Source organism: Juglans microcarpa x Juglans regia, chromosome 3D (assembly GCF_004785595.1).
Source record: "Juglans microcarpa x Juglans regia isolate MS1-56 chromosome 3D, Jm3101_v1.0, whole genome shotgun sequence".
NCBI lineage: Eukaryota > Viridiplantae > Streptophyta > Magnoliopsida > Fagales > Juglandaceae > Juglans > Juglans microcarpa x Juglans regia.
The window spans coordinates 19,966,939-19,986,253 of NC_054598.1; the positions used below are offsets into that span (position 1 = coordinate 19,966,939).

Below are 19,315 nucleotides of genomic sequence, written 5' to 3' on the forward strand. Positions count from 1 at the left end.
AGAAGGCCGACGTCGAGGAGGATAGTGATGATCAGTTTGGATCTGGTATTTATTTTAATTTCATTTTATAATTTCTTATTTTAATTTATTTATTTTCATTTAATTGGTATTCATTAATTTGATTTCAAATTTAATACTTATAGTGATACATGAGACGACGTCTACGGCTACCTCCGATGCAGTATGACTTTGTATTGGACCCACCATTGTCATGGTTTGCACAATTTCTTCCATAATTGTTTTTTGTGTTTAAAATTTTGTTTCATCTTTATAACTTTTTAATTCTAATTTGTTTTATTTTTAACTTATTAATATTTCAGGTTTTATAACTTATTGACTTTTATGATCTTAATTTTTAGTCTCACAGCAATCGACATAACTCACCACTCAGTGAACTCACCGCTACGGCTCCACCCCAAAATCAAATTGATCAAATTGAAAAATTATGATTTTATTAATTTATAATTAATTGTAATGTTGCTACAATAGTTAATTGTATAATTTGTAATATTTATTTCTTTTAGAGGAGTTTGTAATAGTGTAATAGTTTATTAGTTCTCTTAATTTGTATAATTGTGAACAAAATATTTTAGCATAGTGCCTTACTGCCTTAGTGATGATTACTACTTAATTAGTTAATAACGTAATAGTTCAATGTATGATTCTATATATCCCTTATATATATATTTTTTTTCCTGTTTTTAAATCTATATACTTTTTAATCTAAATAATGGGCTCAAATGGCCCAAAAACGAATTCTGTGCCCAAAGTGGCCCAAAAACCGATTCTGGGCCAATTAGGGCCCAGAAAAATGTACTGGGTCGAAGGCCCAGTATGGGGGCGGGGGTGCGGACGGGTGGGGGTCCACCCCTGCACCCCGGCCCAACGGACGGGGGACCCCGCCCCCGCCATGCGAGGGCGGGGTCCGGGGAGAAATTCCCCACCCCCGCATATGCGGGGGCGGGGGGCGGGGGAGGGGTGGCCCCGCCCCATAGGGGGCGGGTATCACCCCTAAATTAGAGTAGTGCTCCTACCCCTCTCAATTTGCCTCCTTCGTGTGTCCTAGTGTAAATTGTATTTTTTTTTTAAATATTTGTTAAACATGTTTAAATATTTTTTAAAAATAAAAATATCAATACATTAATAGTCACTTCTTTAATAAATAAATAATTTTTTTTAAAAAAAATTAAATGTATAAACTGTCAAAATGAATGGACAAAATGAAAGGACGTACTAATATTATTCTTTAAATTAATGTATCTAACGATAAAGGACATGGAGTTAAATAACATTTTAGAATCAAAGAATGTTATGTATCAGTTATCATTCACTCTCACATATGTATTTATAATTTTTTTTATAGAGAGTGAGAATGTTTTTTATAATATGTTAAATGTGAGATGATAAATAATAATTGACGAGAATAATATTTTTATATTAATCATATTTTATTAGGCTACCGTTGCTTGTAACGTGTATCCGACTTTCCTTTTCTTGGATCCGTTCTGAATTAGTTTGGCCTTATCCCGCACCAATTACACCGAACAAATAATAGGTTGTCCGAATTGTAACTTGAAAGCCTCTTTCCCAAAACCCAACGGTGAGGCCAAGGCAAGGCAGGCATGGCGGATATGCTGCCGCCGGCGTTAAAGCCAGTGTCCCCGCAAGATTGGGAGACCCTCATCGACGACTTCCAGTACGGCGGTCTTCGCCGGCACAAATGGACCTCCCTCTCCCCAGTCCTCCTCGACCTCGCCCTCTCCTCAATCCTTAAAAGGGACTTCCCTCTCAAGCTCCACCTCCTTCTCTTCCTCGAAGAATTCTCCGACTCCTTCTTCCTCGAACCCATTTTCCTAGACCGCCTCCTCGACTCCCTCCGTCTAGTCATCCAATCCCCCGCCGACGGTTTTCACATTACCTTACCTCTCAAAGATCAGTTCCTCGTCTCCACCACCTCCATTTTCATCTCCCTCGACGTCTTCAACAAGTTTCACATCCGCTACGCCGAGAGCTTGGTCGAACTTTTGTTAATCATTGTCAACCGCCCCAACCACGGGCCCGATCGGCAGACTCGTGCCGTGGCGTGCGAGTGCTTGAGAGAATTGGAACGCTTTTACCCTTGTTTGCTCTCCGACATCGCCGGCCACCTCTGGAGCTTGTGCCAAAACGAGCGGACCCACGCCTCGCAGAGCTATATTCTTCTGTTCACTTTGGTGATACACAACATCGTGGCTCTCAAGTCCAACGTTTCCGTGCTAAATACTTCTGTTCCTTTGGTTCCCTTCAATGTGCCGCAGTCTCTGCTAGCCGGTGGTTCTTCCAACTCGACGAATATAGGCTTGAACTACAAGGAGCTGAGGAGGGCGATGGCGTTCTTGCTGGAGTCGCCGCAGGTGTTGACGCCGTGCGGGATGGTGGAGTTTATGGCGATGATAACACCGGTAGCTATATCTTTGGAATTGCAGCCGTCGATGTTGAAGGTGCAGTTCTTCGGGATGGTATCTTCCTATAATCCAATATTGTGCCATGTAGTTTTGATGTTGTATTTGCGGTTCGTGGATGCGTTCGATGGGCAAGAGAGCGAGATTGCCCGCCGGCTTATATTGATGTCGAGAGAAGCGCAGCATTATTTGGTCTTTCGGTTGCTCGCTCTTCATTGGCTGATGGGTTTCAACGAACTGATCTCGAGTGGAGAAGTGAAGAAAAAAAAGGCAATGGCCGTTGAGATGAGGTTGAGCTTCTATCCCAGAGTGTTTGATCCGCTTGCATTGAAGGCTTTGAAACTTGACTTGCTTGCTTTCTGCTCGATATGTATAGAGAGCCTGAAATCGGAGAGTGCCTTGGACGCGGGGAAGTCTGTGGATAAGCTATTTGGAGATGGTCTTGTGTCTGTATCAGCTTTCAAGTGGTTGCCTCCAGGGAGCACGGAAACTGCAGTGGCATTCCGCGCTTTCCGTGAGTTCTTGATAGGTGGGTCGTCACATTCTTCCACTGATCCTTCCACCATTAGAACTCTCTTGGAATCCACCATCTTCAATACTTTACAGGTATTTTGGGGTTTTCTTTCTCTTTCTTTGTTCACCTATTCTTCTCATGATATATCAAAATTAATAATTATTCTATCGGAGTTAAAAGACAGTAGCACAGATCTGAAAAGGATTTAGACTGTGTCTGTCTCGAGACAAATTGAACTACTGAAGAAAAATATATTGGTAAAGCTAATTGAAGATATATCATATACAATAAATAGGCATTCCATTCCATTGCTCTTCCAGAACTGTTTTGTCAAAACTAATGAAGATATGTGAGGCTCATCCTTTTGCATGTGTGGGATTTTAGGGTTTGATGAATTAGGAGAAGGGCTTAAATCTTGGGTTTGTAAAAGAGCAGAGAAGAAAAACTTTTGAGACTGGTTAGGAGTTGTGCACAGTACCCTTGGACAATGTCATTATGAAGTGAAGAAGGAATATAGCCAACTATGGCTGAGCCTCAGCCACTGTCCTGAGGCTTACTGACTGACCTTGATGCCCATCAACTTGATCACCGAGAAATGGTGAGTTGCCGTCAGTCAGAGGAGCAGTGCATTTACAACGGCTGGGTTGGAACTTCAAATGATTGTTGCCCTTGAAACGGTTGGGTTAGTGTTTAAGGCCTTGTTTGGTTACGCAGTTCAGATGAGATGAGATGAAATGTTTTGTTGAAAGTTAAATAAAATATTTTTATAATATCATTTTTGTTTTGGGATTAAAAAAAATTGAATTATTTATTATATTTTGTGTGTGAGTTTAAGAAAATTGTAATGATTATATGAGTTGAGATGAGATGAGATGAGATGAGATAGTTTGGTTTTGTGTAACCAAACCAGTCCTAATTTAGGGGTCATAGTTCTTTGAATGTTTTTTTCTGAAACAAGATGGCTTCTAGTTTGAGAGAGATTGATAGAAGAACTGAGCCGGATCTGGAACTCGGCCACCATCAAGGCTGAACTTATAGGATTTAGAGCTCAACCATATGGATCTTGATATCTCTACCTCTCCACAAGAGTACTGTGACTCCACTAACATCCTTCCCCCCTCTTGTCCAAAAACATTATGGAACAACTTCCACTCGGGTGGGACTAACTTGGGTGATGTCGAGAAGGGTGATTGATCTTCTAGCTTCTTGGAGAGGCCTTCAGGCTAGCTCTCATATTGCAGCGATATGGAAGATGGTCCCAATATGCTGATGGTGGTGCATTTGGAGGGAAAGGAATGACAGAAGTTTTGAAGATCAAAAGTGATCAATGGAAGAGCTTAGGAAATTGTTTTTCAATACTTTACTTCATTGGTCGGTTGTAAGTGATTTCAATGGAATGAGTTTCCATGAATTTCTTGTATCGCTTAACTAGCATGTTAAGGTGATGCTCTTGTATATGTTCCATATACCTGGGCTTTTGCCTATTCTTATGATCGATAAAATTTGTTTTTCCGATAAAAAAAGGCTCCTTAGCCCTCCAAATGCTCCTCCAGGTAAAATATTGTTATTTGGATTCATGAAGGCCCTATGGAAAGAGCAAACAAAGAGTTTCCCTTTCCTAGGGAGAGTCCACCACATCTTGTCTACCTCTTGATTTGTTATTGTCATGGAATTTAATGAGCTCAAGAATTATGAGAAGACACCAACTTCACAATGATGGGTTGTTATAAGGAAATCAAGCATTCTACTGAAGAGAACTACCAAAAATCTCTGATAACTCAGCCAATGATGCCTCGTAATCACGCACAATCTTATAAACAGCAGGAAAGGTGTAGTTGAGGGCCCTCTGTCAACACTAAGTGTCATGCCAGATTATGATCTTGGAACCATCCTCACCATAAGTCTCGACACCCCCCATCCCCTTCTGATGCTCTTCCATATACCCACTCCATAGACCTTTTGTAGCTCTATAGTGCACCTCCCTTCCCAAAAGCACCCTTATATTTGGAATCAATCACCACTTTCCTCAAGGCCTTCCTCCTTTGGTGATACCACCACAACCATTGTCCAAGAAGAGCCCAATTGAACACTCTCACGTTTTGAATCCCCAACCCACCACCAGTGATCCCCGAACATGCCATGTCCCAACTGACTAGGTTTGATTTAAACTCTCCTATGTTGGACAGTTTTTATATACTTTAATGGGTTTAATTTCCATGATTTTGTATCTTTTTCGATTTCTAGCTCGATGGCTTTCTTGTACACTCCTTTTTAAACTTCGATTGCACCTTTTGCACTTTTTAATGAAATTCTTAGTGCTTATCAAAGAGAAACTAAAATTTCAGCTTGTAACATTTGAATTAAATGGTAGGATGGAGAACTTCATCTCGTTCCAGTGCTCAGTCTCCAGATCTTGGAATTGTTTCCAAGGGATATGGACCAACAATACTAAAATGGCAAGAAGATGGGATCTTCTCATTGGTTCAAACTGACGTAGGACAGATTTGGAAAGTCTGTCTTTACGTGCTTGTGGTGAGCTTATGATTAATAGAATTTTCAGATATAGGATTAGGATTTTCAAAGAAACGATTAGGGTTCGAAAATTGACGAGTGTTTCAGAATTGATGGTGAATGAAGCAAGAGCTGTGTTTGTAAAAGCGCATTTAAGCATAGAGCTCCAAGGCCAAATTGTTGACTTACTAAAAGCAAAGCCCAATTACAGAAGCGTACATTAAGCGCTCTTTTTGGTGCTTTTTTTTAGTGAACTTAAAGCACAAAAAGCAAATTTTTTTATTATAGAAATTATTTGTTTTAACCATCACTGAAAGAAAAACTATTCGTGTTTATCTAAACCCTTAATTTAGATGAAGTAGATGATGAGGATTACAAATATTTTGATGACGATGATGAGGGTCTTATAATAAGGGTGATTATATACTTTAGATTTTGTCGTATTGCTTTTGTTAGCATAGAAATCAATATCTATGATTCTTTGTGTTTTTGGTGATTGCCTTTTGGGTATATTTTGATTATGGCTATCAGTTAAAGATGACTGTGTATATTTTGAAAAGCACAAGAGAATTGTATGAAGGGTTATTTTCATTTTTTGGGTGATTAGTTGTCACTTTATGGGTGTGTTGCATAATACACTAGCAAATGGAGTTAATAGGCTAAATATACTGCTATCTTGCTTTTTTTGAAATTTTATATTGTACTTTACGAATATTTTGTTATTATACATTATGCTTAGAAAATGTGTACTTACTTCAATCAGGCACAAAGTGCACTAGGCGGTGTTGCACTTAAGTATGGTTGGCGCTTTCATCAACATAGGCAAGAGCACCATTAAGCAAATAGGTTTCTGGAAAGTTCTGGACAGCAGCTTTGTTCTGGAATTTATGGTTTTTTGTAGTGAGTAAAAGGGGGTAGAAGGGGTTTATATTGGTTCAAGAGGGATCAAAGGGTTGGTGGCTATTTAGTGAGGAAAGTCTGTGTGGTTTAAGCGCTTTGGTAGGTAAGAAGGACTTCATGTGGTAATGTAAAAGAGAGAAATAAAGAGAAAAAGGCTGCATCTGTGAAGTGTGAACAGCACCAGTTCACTGTGAAGAACACCTTAGGTAATCATGCCTTGGCACTCAAAACTCAAAATTTCATTACTAAAGTCTCTGAATTCTTTGAACACAACGAAATATATATTGACTCACTTTAGTTAATGTAGCAGGACCAGGACTTTTAATTAAAACCCAAGAAAACTTTCCCAAGAGAAAATTGTAGAATAATCTAGACAAAACACAATGAAAAAATTAGTCCAAAAAAAAAAAAAAAATTATGCTGATTTTTAGGAAATTTCATATCTGCACTGCACATAAGAATACCATAACTCAAATGAAGAACCTAATTTAATATTGTTTAACCCTATGGTATCTTTAATATAAGATTCGAAAGCATATACATCTTGCTTTGATCAATTATCACGTGATGACCCTATGATTGAAGAGATTTAAGCTGCCAAAACTAGAAGTCACTGTAAAGATAGACAAGACTCTTATTTGATGGCTCCATCAGAAGGAGATAAATCTAGCTACTTCTTGGGCTCTTGAGTTTTCAATTGGCTAGATGCACTTTGTCACTGTGACAATATTAAATGGCAATCTGGACTTGTCATTCTACCAATATCAAGTAGTTTGGATTACGTACACTCTCTGGTGGTATGTTGGATCTGATTCCATCCCGGAAGTGGAAGATGGTGAGATTGTTGTACGGAACGTCGTTTGTGAAGTGTCGAATGGAGGGGAACTCAATTTGATCATGTCTCTGGCTCCCTTGGTTAAGGGTGTACATCTGTTGGATTTGATTCCTAGGTTGTTCTAGCTAATTTTTTTCTGTTGAAAAGATACGACAACCTGAGTTGGATGATGGTTCGATGTTGGATATTTCTGGAGATTTGCAGTTGGTTAGTTCACCTGAAGATGTTTCAGTTGAGCCTAATCTTCAGATGTCGTTATTTGAGGGAGATTGTGCTGATGAAGAGGTGGTTAATCCGACTCCTTTGGCTTTACGCACTCTTCTGCCTCAGTCCGCAGCTTCGAATTGGGTTTTAAAAGAGGTTGAGGAATTACATGGATGTGTGGGGAGATCTTGTGACAGTTATGAAGAGCAATTTAAGGCTCTTCTTGTTGCAATCGAAGCTGGTCGGTCTACGGGTTTGAAGTCAGCTGCGAAGGAGGATCTTAGGCTTCATGGGAAGAATGATGCACCCTCCCTTTCAATCTGTCCCTCCCAACACTTCCCTTTTTATTATGATGACTTGTACAAAGAGGGATTAATGACGTTAATAAGCGTCTTTGTATTAGGTCTCTCCTTTGTAGTTGGAAAGTTGATATCCTTTGTCTCCAAGAAACGAAGCTGAGTTTTATTGATAGAAATATTATTCGTAGCTTGTGGGGGTGTTCTTTTGTGGGTTGGACTTATTTAGCTTCTTTGGGAGCTTCAAGAGAGGTTTTGTTGATGTGGGATAATAGAATGGTGGAGTTAGTGGAGGAGTGTATTGGGAATTTTTCTGTGGCATGTTTTTTTAAAAATATTGAGGATGGGTGGAAGTGGGCTCTTGTGGGAGTTTATGGGCCTAATTTGGATAGGGATAGAAGCTTCTTGTGGAAGGAATTGGCGGGTTTGTATTATTTGTAGGATTTGCCTTGGTGTATGTGTGGGGATTTCAACATAATTCGGTTTCTCAGTGAGCGGGCTGGAGTATCTAGTTTGTCTTCGGCTATGGAGGGTTTTTCGGAGCTGATTTTTGAACTGGATCTTTCGGATCTGCCCCTTGTAGGGGAGCATTTACTTGGTCCCATAGTAGGGGTTGGTCAAGATTGGATAGATTTCTTGTCTCTCCACATAGGAGATCCATCACCCAAAGTTATGTCAGAAGAGATTGCCTCGTGTTTGTTTAGACCATTTTCCTATTTTGCTCGATTGTGGTGGTATACATGGGGGTAGGCATTATTTAAGTTTGAAAACATGTGGCTTGAAGCTGATGGGTTTGTTGATAGGGTGAGGAGCTGGTGGGTTTCTTATCAGTTCACGAGAAATCCTAGTTTCACACTTGCAGGTAAACTTAAAGCCTTGAAGGTTGATTTAAAGAAGTGGAATAGTGAAGTTTTTGGGAACATTTAGTTGCAGAAAATTACTCTTTTGGAGGAGTTGCATGTTTTAGAGGTTGGGGAGGAGAATGAGGTTATGAATGAGGAGTCTTTGTCAAGGAAGAAAGAAGTGGTGTCCGATCTTGAGGGTATTATTGATGGAAGAGATATCTTGGAGGCAAAAATCGAGGGTCCTTTGGTTAAAAGAGGGTGACAAGTGTACTAAATTTTTTCACAGAGTGGCTAACTCACATAGGCATAGTAATGCTATCGAGTTGCTTCATTCTGAAAATTTTGAATTTTCATCCCCTAATGAGATTCAGAGTGGAGACCTAATCTTGATGGCTTGCTTTTTGATTCTCTGGATTATTGTTCAGCAAGCTGGTTGGAGAGACCGTTTGAGGATAATGAGGTTTATCAAGTGGTTTGTGGGATTAGTAAAGACAATGGTCCGGATGGCTTTTCTATGGACTTTTTTCAAGTGTGTTGGGATATTGTGGAAGAAGATGTGATGTGGGTTTTTTCAGGAATTCTTTTCCTTTCAAAAGTTGAGAATTCTCTTAATGCCACTTTTATTCCCTCATTTCAAGATAACTGGGACTTTAGAGTTGAAGGATTTTCACCCTATCAGCCTTGTAAATGGGATTTATAAGATAATCTCTAAGGTGCTAGCAAATCGTACGAGTACGGTGATGGATGAGATTATTTCTAAGCCTCAAAATGCTTTTTTCGGGGTAGGCAAATACTTGATTCCTTGCGAATGAATGTTTGGATACTCGTTTGAGGGTAGGTGTTCTAGGAGTTCTTTGTAAGCTTGATATGGAAATGGCGTACGATGATGTAAATTGGGATTTCCTTTTCTATATGCTCGGGAGATGTGGTTTCGGGGATATGTAGTGTGGGTGGATTAGACATTGTGTCTCGACCGCTTAGTTTTCAATGTTAGTCAATGGAAATCCTTGTGGTTTTTTTTCAGAGCTTGAGGGGTTCGAGACAGGGGGAACTGTTATCTCCTTTCCTCTTTTTTATCATCATGGAGGCTTTGAGCCGTATGGTGGAGGCTTCTGTAGGGGGGTTTCTCTCATGTTTTTCGGCAGGAAATGCTAATAATGGAACTATTACAATTTCTCATATGCTTTTTGCATATGACACTCTTATCTTTTGTAATGCTGATCATGAGCAAGTTCAAGCCTTAAGGGTCGTGTTATTATGTTTTGAAGCTGTTTCGGCCCTTAAGGTGAATTTGGAAAATTCGGAGATGGTTCCGGTGGGGGATGTGCGGAATATTAACTGTTTGGCAGATCTTTTGGGCTGTAAAGTGGCTTCTGTACCTATGAAATATCTTGGTCTTCCGTTGGGGGTGTCTTTCAAGGCTAAGAGTATTTGGGATAGGGTGGTTGAAAAATTTGAGAAAAGATTGGCAGGATGAAAGTGACTATACTTATCAAAAGGGGGTAGAATTACTCTTATCAAAAGTACTCTTTCCAACATTTCGACTTATTATCTTTCTTTATTCCCATTGCCTGCGGGAGTGGCAAATCGAGTTGAGAAGTTAATTTGTGCATTTCTGTGGGGTGGAGTGGGAGAGGAGAATAAAATTCATCTTGTGAGCTGAAATAGAGTTTGCTTTCCTATTGCAAATGGAGGTTTGGGGGTTCGAAAGTTGATTAGTTTCAATAAGGCTTTGTTGGGGAAGTGGTTGTGAGGTATCAATTGGAAGGGGAATCATTGTGGAGGGAGGTTATTGATCGGAAATATGGGAGTGATTGAGGGCTTGGTGTTGTAATGAGGTTAGGGGGACTTATGGTGTGAGTCTTTGGAAATTCATTAGAAAGGGGTGGGAGGATTTCATTAAATATGTTAATTTTGTTGTTGGAGAGGGTTCAAGGATCCATTTTTTGTTTGATGTTTGGTGTGGTGAGTGTGCTCTTTTTAGAGAGTTCCCGGCTATTTTTTGTATGGTAGCTAATCGGCATGCATCCATTTCAGATTTGTTGATCCGTTCTAATGGAGCCTTGCAGTGATGTTTGTTTTATTAGAGCTGTTCAGGATTGAGAATTAGATGAGGTTGTGGATTTTTTCAGCTTCTTGTATTCTCTAGATATTGGAGGTAATGAGAGGGACATAATGTTATGGAAGCATATGCCATACGGGGAGTAAAAAGTTTTCGGTTTGGTCATATTTTTTTTTTATTGGTAAATATGAATTTTATTAAAGAAATGCAAAGCCAAGTACACGAGACATATACAAGAGCAACACCTAGGCATGGGTGTCTAAAGATACAAGGAAATCATGTACGCTCACGCCGTTAAAGTCCATTACAATTGACCAATGAAATAAAGTTTGAGGAAAAAAAATTCTATGCTCATCCATTGTCCGTTCACAATCCTTAAAGTTGTGACCATTCCTCTCCATCCAAATGCACCACCTTAGACAAATTTGAATCATCTTCTGCATAGCTGCAATTTGAGAATTACCTCGGAGGCCTTGCCAGCTGGCCAAAAATTCATCAACCATTCTTGGCATCACCCATTGGAGTCCTACTCTAGCAAAGATATCCATCCAGATGCACCACCATAGACAAATTGGAATAATCTTCCACATAGCTGCAATTTGAGAATTCTGGAGGCCTTGCTAGGTGGCCAAAAATTCAACAACCCTTGTTGGCATCACCCAAAGGAGCCTTGCTCGAACAAAGATATTATTCCACAAACTCATAGCTACGTTACAATGTAATAATAGGTGATCCACAGACTCCCCACTTTTTTTGTACATATAACACCAATCCAATACAAAAAGTCGGCGTTTCCTTAGATTATCTAAGGTGAGAATCTTCCCTAGTGAAGTTGCCCATACAAAAAAGAAGCTTTTAGAGGGGCCTTAGTCTTCCAAATGTTCTTCCATGGGAACGCTCTTGTAGAATGTCTCAATAGGGACTTATAATACGACCGGACAGTAAATCTTCCCTTCTTGGACTATGACCACATCATCGTATCAGCTCCTCCATTCACTCTATAGTTATACATGAGGGAAGAAATCTGCAAATGTGTCAATTTCCCAGTCTTGCGCAGCTCTAATGAAAATGATATTTCATTGAGGAGAGCCACTAGATAGATCCATGACTTCTGCAACTGTAGCCTCCTGTCGTCGTGCAATGCTGTATAAAGTTGGGTAGGCTTCCTTAAGAATTCGGTCTCCACACCAAAGGTCATTCCAGAATTTAATTCTGGAACCATCCCCAATTGCAAAGTGTGTATATTGCTGAAAGTTGGTCTAACCTCTTCTTATGTTCTTCCAAAGCCCCACCCCATGTGGTCCACTCACCTCGTTCGAGCAACATCCTCCCCACAATTCACCATACTTTAGCTCTATGATAACTCTCGACAATGCTCCCCTTTCATTGTGGTATCTCCACAACCATTTACCCAATAAAGCTTTATTGAAAACCAGCAAGTTTTGAATTCCCATCCGACCTTCATGTATTGGGGTGCAAACTGTATCCAAATTCACCAAGTGAAACTTAAATTCTTCATCCATTCCTCCCACCCCCCACAGGAAATCTCATTGCAATTGCTCTAGCCGGTAAGCCACCTTGACTGTTCAGAATTGAACTTCTTTTCCGTGGAAGCATGTTTGCCTATTTGGAGGTCTCACGTGCCGTCCAAAGTTTTTTTTTTACGGACAACATTGCTTGGGAAAATTTTGACGATCGATAATTTGAGGAAGTGTGACTTGGTTGTTATGGAGTGGTGCTTCATGTGTAAGAAACATGGTGAATCAATGGATCATTTACTTCTACATTGTGAGATGGCTAAGGCTTTGTGAAATGATGTTTTTTGTAGAGCTGGGCTGGCTTGGGTAATGCCTATGAAAGTAGTGGATTTACTTGCGTGTTGGAATGGGCTTCATAGTTGTCCTCAAGTGGCTACTGCATGGAAGATGGTTCTGTTAGGGACCTCGGTCAAGTCCCTAAACACTAGGATCTCCTTGCCTAGGATCTCCTTGTGATGACCGAGTGCCCATTCCTCTCTTGCTTGGTTCTCAAACAAAGGTCACAAAGATGGCAACTTTGGTACAGTGAGGTTAGGTGATTAGGCTTGACTTGTCGTGTGGGTTGGTGGGAAAGAGAATGGCGTGTGAGGGTTGCAAAGGGTGATGGAGGCACACAACAATGGAGGGAACTAGGGTTGGCGCCACTTGGGATTAGGGTTTAGGGTTGGATGAAGGATGATGAATTAGGGTTAGATGTTGGGCGGCTCGGGTGGACGGCAACAAGGAATGGATTGAGTGATTGGTTGAGAGATTTTAGAAGGGATTCCTAAAATCTTGGAACTCCAATAATGGAAGGATATGGCCAGTTATGGGGGAAGATATGGTCAACTAGGGTTCCTAAATTATAGGAACCCCAATATGGAAAGGGAGATGGGCGGCTAGGGCAATTAAGGCAAGTGATGGCCGAAAATTGGACTTGAATTCAAATGGGAGTATGTTTCGGCTAGGGCAAACAAGGATGGAAGAGGGGTAAATATGGGAATGCCGTGTATGGAAGTGGAGATTTGGCTAGGGTTTTATGGGATTGGCGGCAAGCTATTTATGGAATGAGGACTCTATAGTGGGTGACACTAAGTGTTTGGAGGGATCAAATGAGGCAATTGATGGGTTTGGCAATGAACAATCCGAAGAACATAATGTATTCTCAAGAATAATTCAAGAACAATGCATAAAAATAATAATATCAATGGAGAGAAAATAGAAGACGAGAGTGAATCAATAATACTCATAAGATTGATAACTTGAATCACACTTATTCACGAATTGCAAAATGTGATTCTCTCCTTAGGGATTCACGAATTGCACCCCAAAGAGCCCAAGTGCTAAGCACCGAAATGTATGATCTCAAGAACAAAGCCGTCCAAAAGGAATTTGTCAAAAGATGTAAAAGAGAAGACTAAGGGTCCTATTTATAAGAGTTACAATTTGGAAACCCCCAATAGGTCCCTTGGAATAATTAAATAAATCAAATTAAATAAATAAATTAAATAACAAGATAAGGGTCATGGACCAAGTCTAGCCATGGCATGCATGGCCCATGGTGGGCTAGAATGGTGCATGGTGGTCTTCAGGTTGGTCCATGGCTAGGTGGCACAACATGGCTTACTGATGGGCATGGCATGGTGCCATGCACGGGCCTGCTGATGGGCATGGTCTAGTGTCATGCAAGGCCTGCTGATGGTGAGCCATGTGTGCGTGCTGCATGGCCCAGGCTGGTGGCCTGGGCGCTGGGCTGCAAGGCATGGGCTGGAGCCATGCGCTGGATGGCATGCGTGGTGGGCATGCCACTGGTCTAGCCTGCAAGGCATGGGCTGGAGCTGTGTGCTGGATGGCATGCCTGTGAGTGCATGCCACTAGCCTTGTTGCTGTGCGGCATGGGCTACATGCTGGGGCGTGTGAGCGAACTTGATCGTGGGTGCGCGCAAGGGCGTGCGCATGGGCGCGCGCTGGGGCGTGGGCTTGCGCAGGGGCGTGCGCAAGAGCTTGTGCCCGGGCGTGCGCAGGAGCTTGTGCCTGGGCGTGCGCAGGAGCTTGTGCCTGGGCGTGCGCATGCCAGGCCGCACACTAGGCTGTGCGCGGCACTAACCTCGCTGGCCTACATCCTGGGCGCCTCGTGTGTGTCAACGCGTGGGCCAAGGCATGCATGCATGCTGGGCACCCCGTGCGTGTCACGGCACGGGCCAAGGCATGCGTGTAGGCTAGCCATGGTGCTGTCCTTGCCTTCCAAGGGCAGTGTCGAGGCTTGTCCCGAGGCTACTTTTCTATAGGTTTTAACAGGTTCCTTTGTGTCGTATGTGGTGTATTTGGATGGGAAAGGAACGAGCGGTGCTTTAATAATAAGGAGCGTACTGTAGAGAAAATCTGGAAATTTTTTGTGCGCTCTTTACTTCAATGGTTTTCTGCTATCGTACTTAATGGAGGGTCTGCTAATGAACTTTGGTTTTCGTTTTCTGATTCTAGAATGTAATTAGGTGTTTCTTTTGTATAATTCCTGTGTACACGGGCTTTGCCTATTTCATTCGATGAATAAATGTGTCTTTCTTACTTATCAAAAAAAAAAAATCACTTATGACTAACATTGTAAAAACGTGTACGAGTTTGTATGGTCTATAACTTTCAGTATGGAATCTTATTTTGCTTGTTTATTCAGATCCAATCTATTCTTACTTTTTCAACTCTTTTCCAGCGGATGCTAGTGGACATGATGTTGGAGTATCAAAGATTGGTTCCAGTGATTGTTGCTTTTATTGACCGCTTGCTGGGCTGTCAAAAACACCATTGGTTGGGAGAACGCCTGCTTCAGACATTTGATGAGAATTTGATTCCAAAAGTCAAAATGGACTATAAATTGGTTTCTTGCTTCCCAATATTTGATAGAATTGCTGAAAATAATACAATACCGCCTAGTCGATTGTTAGAGCTTCTGACCAAATTTATGGTTTTCCTTGTTGAGAAACATGGGCCAGATACAGGACTGAAATCTTGGTCTCAGGGGAGTAAAGTTCTTGGTGTCTGTCGAACCATGCTGATGCACCACCATAGTTCTAGATTGTTCTGTAGACTGTCTCGCCTCCTTGCATTTTCTTGCCTTTATTTTCCAGATTTGGAGGTTCGTGACAATGCAAGGTATGGATATAGAAAATCAGTTCCCTCCAATCCCCCATCGAAGTCGGATTTCATTTGCTTCTATTCTACCGCTATCATTACAGTTGAAGTTTAATGAGCTTTTCCTCTCTATAAAGTAATGGTAATTAAGAAAATTTGTAAGGGATCTACGAATGATAAATGACACATTATTAGCTTTTGTTACTGATTTTTCTAATTATTATCAACTATGGAATTTGGCAGGATCTATCTGCGGATGCTGATCTGTATACCCGGAAAGAAGCTTAGAGATATGCTCAACCTTGGGGAGCAATTCCTTGGAATTTCGCCAACTCCACATTCTAGCTCATTTTTCAATATTCAGTCTCCTCAAACTTCTCACAATCTCAAGAAATTGAGAAAAGTCTCATCCTATGTTCACCTTGAGCGGGTGATACCCTTGCTTGTCAGACAATCTTGGTCCTTGTCTTTGTCAACTTTCGGTGTTGGTAATAACAAACCCAATTACCTACAGGGCATCACAGACAGTGAATCTCCAGGGGAGGAAAGGGATATTGATGGAAGTGCAGATATCCAGATTCTAGAAACTGAAAGGATTGGTCAGCCGCAGGAACCATTGCGTGTGATGGATTCAAAGATTTCAGAGATCTTACGAACATTAAGAAGTCATTTTTCTTGCATACCAGATTATAGACATATGCCAGGACTTAAGGTTAAAATATTTTGTACTTTGAGATTTGAATCTGAGCCTTTCAATCGTGTATGGGGAGTCAACTCTCCTGCTAGTGGTATGGATGGAGTAGATACCCTTCCTGCTATGTATGCAACTGTGCTTAATTTTTCATCCTCCGCACCATATGGATCTATTGCATCATATCACATACCTTTTCTTCTTGGAGAACCTCCCAGAAATGGGTACGAATCTGGTGAAAGTATGCCATTAGATATTGTTCCTGTAAATAGTGGCCCTGGAGAACAGAAAAGTTTTAGAGCTCCTGTAACAATTGAATTAGAGCCACGGGAACCAACACCCGGTCTTCTTGATGTTTCCATTCAAACAAATTCAGAAAACGGCCAAATCATTCGTGCTCAACTTCATGGTATCTCAGTAGGCATTGAAGACATGTTTCTCAGGGCAATTGCTCCACCCGACACCCCGGTAGAGGCAATGCCTGGTTATTACTCAGACTTATTCACTGCACTCTGGGAGGCATGTGGTACTTCTTCCAACACGGGGCGGGAGACCTTTCCACTGAAAGGAGGCAAAGGGATTGCAGCTATTAGTGGGACCCGATCGGTCAAGCTACTTGAAGTCCCTGCAACCTCTTTGATTCGGGCAACCGAGCGCTACCTGGCTCCATTTGTTGTAAGTGTGATTGGTGAACCACTTGTTAATATTGTGAAGAACAGCGGAATCATCAGAGACGTAAGCTGGAAGGATGTGGCTTCAGATTCTTCCCCTGATGCGTCTACGTCGGTATCTGGTTTTGATGGAGGCCCACTTCATCTTACGTACTTTGCTGGTGAAGATGAGAGTGAAAGTCTTGTCAGTACCAGCAAAAAGACCATGGGATGCTTTCATATTTTGATATTTCTTCCACCAAGGTTCCATCTCCTTTTCCAAATGGAGGTATGTGATATTTCAACTTTGGTTCAAATCAGAACTGATCATTGGCCATGCTTAGCTTATATTGATGATTATTTGGAAGCTTTATACTTGGCGTAGGGGAAACTTCTTTACATAATGATTATTTGCTTCATTTGTTTCTGTGTACGCTGCTGTAAGATCGTTAGCATTTTGATTCACTTTGTTTTTCTCGAATATTGTTTCCCCCCACGCGGATATTTTTGTTCTTTGTGTTCAATATAAACTCGTGTAAATACCCTGGAAGCGAGTCCTTTCAGATGTTCTATAAATTCAATCCTTTTTGGGCATTTCATTTCATGCGACGTTCTATAAATTCTCTCTCTCTCTCTCTCTCTCTCTCTCTCTCTCTCCATGAATCAAGGACGGACATTTTCCCCCCCTTAAACAATTAAGTGTTGGTTGCAAGGTTTTTTTTTTTTTTTTTTTTTAAATGAGACTTCAGTCATTGGATGTGGGGTGAAATTCCATGAGCTAATAGTAAATATGTATCTCTCATCACGTATCTGCTTATCCGTTTGACCATTTTATGAGATAATTGTAATTTTTTTAATTAATATTTACAAATTTTCATATATATATATATATATTTGTTATTTGTTAGGTTTTTTTTTTATCAATTTCTTATTGATTTTTTTTTTTTTAAAAGAGACGAAGATCACCTGTCCATGAGTGACCTCCTTCTAAATTTATTAATAAAACCCTCACTTATGGCGGATGAATACTGTAGTAACAAAAACATCTCAATAAAAAACAAGACTCAACCCCACAAAACTAACGTCTAATGTGGAGAAAACCCCAACTATCCAAATGTAAAATACCTCTAAGCCTTCCCGTACCAACATCATTTCCTAAAAAATCAAGACTTGCCACTAGCACCAAGTTTAGCCAAAAATTTCGCTGCCATATTTGCCTCTCTAAACACCCAAGAAAGTTGGACATTAAGCTCTCTAACAAGACATGAGCTTCCTCCCAAAAATCTCAAATGTACCAATAAGTACAAACACTTGAGACAAACCAACCCACTATCATGCTAGAATCCGACTCCACCACAAAATTCCTCAACCCAAGTTGCTTACACATCCGGAGGTTATAAATTACAGCTCTACACTCCGCATTAGTATTTATAGTTTGCCCATAGCTATGGGCAAACCCACCCAAAACACAACCCATGTGATCTCTGACAATAACCCCTTTGCAGGACATGCCGAGATTACCGCAAGAACCTCCATCTACATTTAGTTTCACACTCCCCTCCTCTGGCAACGCCCACGAAACATATCTAAGCGTTCTACTTTCCAACGCCACAATAGGACAATTTAAACTTGTTAAAACCTCAGCGTCATGGGAGCTTATTTTTTTGAACTTCCTCACCATATTCAAGGATTCTAAAATAAAACCTTTTACCATTCGAACAACATTCTTCCACTCAAAATTCAACCCCTTCATACGAGCTGCATAATGAGCTCGCCAAAGTACCCAAGAAATAAAGATAAGAATAATACCTTGTAACCACCATACTTGTGAAGATTGCGAAGCACGACACCACCATAAATTCATCAAACATACCCAAACCCGTGTAGAATGCATTTGAATTCCAAAAATAGCTGCAAAATAGTTCCAAACCTTCCTTGGTCCCTCTCCCTCACATAGAATATGCCAATAATGCCAAGTAGCAATCTTGATGTTAGTCAATTTGATAAAAGATGAACAAAAAGGGTCTCGGTTATAGATATGATATGAGATGAGAAATCTATAAATAGTATTAAAATAATTTGTTAATAGTAGTAAAATGATTTGAGTTAAGGTTTTATAGGATTTTGGAAAAAGAAAAAAAAAAGTTAAATAAAAAAATTATAAAGTTAAAAGAGGGTTAGAATAAAAACCATCTTAAAAAATCTTAAGAATCTTACATACAAACATTGCTTTTCCCAAATTCAGTATTTGAACAAGTATTGTTGTCTTTTCCTTCTGTTTATAGAATAAACCATATTGAAGCACAACATTCTATAATGAATATATGGGCACGTTAAGGAAATGATATAACACTAGAATGAGTAATAATTTGTGTAAGTTTTGCTTAGGTCCTTTGTAATAAAAGTAGACCTTACTATAAAAAGTGTAAAAAAAAAATCTATTATTTTTAGGTGAGACCCACTTATTTACAAAAGACCTGTGTGAGACTTGTCTATTTAAAATTTTACCATTACTCCACTAGAATATCTACAAAGCTCCGCGAACATAAAAATTCTAATGTAAAGCAGCTTGCAGCACCATTCTAATGTGGCAGTCATGTATTAGTAAAAAAAAATTCAAACAATACATGTCTACTACATCAGTATCACACTGGTGATGTTACAAAAAGCATTACTGAAAAATTAATAATAATAATAATAATAATTAATAAAGAATTCCTACG

The 19,315-nt window shown here is 40.3% G+C and overlaps 1 protein-coding gene across 1 annotated transcript; it reads left to right on the forward strand.

Annotated features, from left to right (window-relative positions):
* The first annotated feature begins 1,525 nt into the window (after positions 1 to 1,525).
* Positions 1,526 to 17,196, forward strand: LOC121254783 (AP-5 complex subunit beta-1). Its single transcript, XM_041154932.1, has 3 exons — positions 1,526 to 3,047; positions 14,833 to 15,272; positions 15,495 to 17,196. The coding sequence occupies exons 1-3, from the start codon at positions 1,623 to 1,625 to the stop codon at positions 16,975 to 16,977; spliced, it is 3,348 nt and encodes a 1,115-aa protein (XP_041010866.1). The 5' UTR covers positions 1,526 to 1,622; the 3' UTR covers positions 16,978 to 17,196.
* Positions 17,197 to 19,315: the final 2,119 nt, after the last annotated feature.

Excerpts from the sequence above, each read along its gene's own strand:
- LOC121254783 (XM_041154932.1), top strand. The coding sequence starts at position 1,623 with ATGGCGGATATGCTGCCGCCGGCGTTAAAGCCAGTGTCCCCGCAAGAT. Across the intron at positions 3,048-14,832 it reads CCATCTTCAATACTTTACAG|CGGATGCTAGTGGACATGAT; the intron begins GTATTTTGGGGT and ends ACTCTTTTCCAG. Across the intron at positions 15,273-15,494 it reads GAGGTTCGTGACAATGCAAG|GATCTATCTGCGGATGCTGA; the intron begins GTATGGATATAG and ends GGAATTTGGCAG.